Source organism: Pieris brassicae, chromosome 10 (genome assembly GCF_905147105.1).
Source record: "Pieris brassicae chromosome 10, ilPieBrab1.1, whole genome shotgun sequence".
Classification (NCBI taxonomy): domain Eukaryota; kingdom Metazoa; phylum Arthropoda; class Insecta; order Lepidoptera; family Pieridae; genus Pieris; species Pieris brassicae.
Window position 1 is genome coordinate 14,355,265 of NC_059674.1, and position 2,957 is coordinate 14,358,221.

At 37.4% G+C, this 2,957-nt stretch overlaps 1 protein-coding gene across 1 annotated transcript; it reads left to right on the plus strand.

The window, feature by feature from the left end:
* The first annotated feature begins 1,360 nt into the window (after nt 1-1,360).
* LOC123715365 (larval cuticle protein A2B-like) lies at nt 1,361-2,957 on the plus strand. The gene is made up of 4 exons (XM_045670345.1): nt 1,361-1,392; nt 1,624-1,761; nt 2,049-2,279; nt 2,452-2,957. The coding sequence occupies exons 1-4, from the start codon at nt 1,381-1,383 to the stop codon at nt 2,542-2,544; spliced, it is 474 nt and encodes a 157-aa protein (XP_045526301.1). The 5' UTR covers nt 1,361-1,380; the 3' UTR covers nt 2,545-2,957.

Here is a 2,957-nt window from a genome sequence, read left to right on the forward strand (position 1 = left end):
GTTCTAAATAAAAAAAACCTAACGTATAGAAATATAATTATTTATACCGGAGTTCGAATCGACCTCAAAGCTAAAATACAAAATTGCAACAAAACCATGAAACAAATATCGTGAACACAAAAAAATATCAATCATTATTTTAGAATGTAGGTATTTAGGTCCCTTGTATGTCAAGGGTGTTTCAAATATGATACGTTCGTATTTATTACACACTTAATAACGTACTGGCTTTTTTACAGATAGGGTACCGCAAAATTTGGTAACAATCCGAACGTAGGCACAAAACTGCAACAAAGAGTTTACCTATTATTTAGGACGTAAGAAATAAAAACCAGAAAAGCTATGTATTCAAATTTATAAAAAAAACCAGTGGCGCTACAAACTTTTTCGGTCTCGCCTTACATTTCTGTATCCATTTCGTTATCATTTGCCAATGTAATAGGCAAGTAGGTGGTCAGCCTCCTGTGCTAGACACACACCGTCGACTTTTTGGGTCTAAGACATGCCGGTTACGTCACAATATTTTCTTTCACCGTTCGAGTGAATATCAAATGTGCACATAGACAGAAAATCAATTGGTACAGCTGTGGATCGAACCTACGAATTTAAGGATCAAAGTCACACGCTGAAGCCACTGGGCCAACACTGCTTAAGGAACACAAAACCTTAAAGATTTAATATCTGATATTTTACTTTTTTTAAATTATATTATGTATCTCATCACTCTTCCGTCTTGGATTCACTCTGTCAGATTATCGAATAACACCATGTGTACACCTGTAGGGCTACTCTGTAACGGATACTGTTTGGTTATGTATGCTTGATATTGGAATTCTTACATCGAATTATTATAGGCTATGTTGAATTGTAATTTCGATTTAAGTACTTCTTTCGTTCGATGCTCACAAACTATATCAATTGCTTAGTACGAAAAAACTCAATATTATTTAGCGTAGGTTATTATGATTACACAACTTAATCGGCGTTATAATGAAACAATATCACATACGCATAATATTTATGAGTAATTAAATAAATTAAAAGGATTATTACGTTAATGTTAGAAAGAAATTATTTAATTTCAAAGATACGTTAGATTACCAACCTTAACTTGAGGAATTCATAGTATGTAGAGTGTTAATATTAAAGCAATAAATTATTAGTGTCGATATAGTTAGAGCATAAAATCGAGCCTTAAAAACTGTATCACGGTTACTAAACATACCCCTTAATCCATACATTATACTTTCATGTGAGGTCCACGTCTTGTATCCTTGGTTTCGAAATTGTATCAGGTGTCCGGCCGTTGCTTTATAAGCAATGCGTTTGCGCATTTGGACACATGTGCTCTTGTACCACCAACGACCGCACGCAATAGTCATGTACGCGAAGGTACGATATTTTATCATATTTTGTTTTTCGAATTTATATTCTATGTTTCGAATAACACCAAATATTTTTATTGAAAACTAAACGCAAACTATTCAATTATACAATTGCTAGCTATATATTATTCCATCACGTAGTATGCATAATTTTGTTGCCTTAATCAAAAACAATTCAATTCTACGTGAAGTTTGAGAATGTTTCACGAATGAGCAATAAAGATTATATTTCCTCTAGTTATTCATTGTTTGCTGCGTGTTGGCGGCGGCTTCAGCAGCGCCGGGATACCTCGACGGTATCAGTTATGGTGCGCCAGCCATCGCCACACACGCGTACGCTGCACCTGCCATCACACACACTATTGCCGCTGCTCCCGTATGTATAATAGCTTTTGAATTTGGTAATGTTGACGACGTCCAAGTCCAGGGTGTCGTGTGGGATATGATACCTACGGTCCGGATCCGAGTTAGAAGGCTTCTAATATTGTTAAGATTACAGTACTCGCGAAAGGCTTAAAGTCAGTCACGTGACTATAAAATATACGCTGTTACAGAATTTTCAAAAATTTAAGATAACAATTAGATAAAAGAAAAAACCTTGTCAATTATTAAGTTTATTTGTAAATGTATTCAGCAGACTATTTTAACCGATATTTATTACAGGTGGTACGCGCAGAGCCTGTCGACCCTAACCCAGCCTACACTTACTCATATGGTGTGAACGACCCCTCAACTGGAGACCACAAGGATGCCCAGGAGACACTCCAGAACGGAGTTGTACACGGATCTTACAGCCTGGTCGAGCCTGATGGCCACCTCAGAAAGGTGACATACACGGCTGACCACGTAAACGGCTTCAACGCTGTCGTCGAAAGGACTGGCAATGCGCACCCTGTAAGAATATTTTAAATGGTTTTATATGCTATAAAATTAAGCAGCTATGTCTTCCTTACCGTCTTAGTGCAGGGTCACTGTATTTAATGCGATATTTGGTATGGATTTTATCGAGCAGATATTTAGTAGGCAAAAGGAACTCACTTTTATATGTCTCTTATAATTGTTTCAGGCTGTAGCAGTTGCACACGCGCCGGTAGCAGTAGCGGCGCCGATCGCTGTGGCCCACGCTCCCATTGCTTCCATCGGCCACCCATGGCGCTAGTCACACCTAACTAAACTTGCTATATCGCTGATTGGAGGAACGGCTGACCAAAGCAGACAGATTTGGAAGACGAATGGTGGTTACGCCCCATACGTCTCTTAGTTCTAGAATATTAACTATGGTTAATGTCTGAGTTTTGTATATCGTTGATAGAAGCATCTTGCTTGTTGTCCCGTACACGATTGTCACAGTATTATGAGCGATGTTGTTTTCTGTTATCAGAATAGGCGCGTTATATATATTTTTATTTATTTACTTCTGTTTAAGTTTATAGGTTTCTCCATTCAGCAATAAAGCAAGCACATGATACACATGGAAATGTCCTATGTTATTTATTTGTACTACTTGACTGTTGCCACGGACTTGATCTTGACGCGATCATTTAAATGTAAATATTAATTGTATAGTTGATA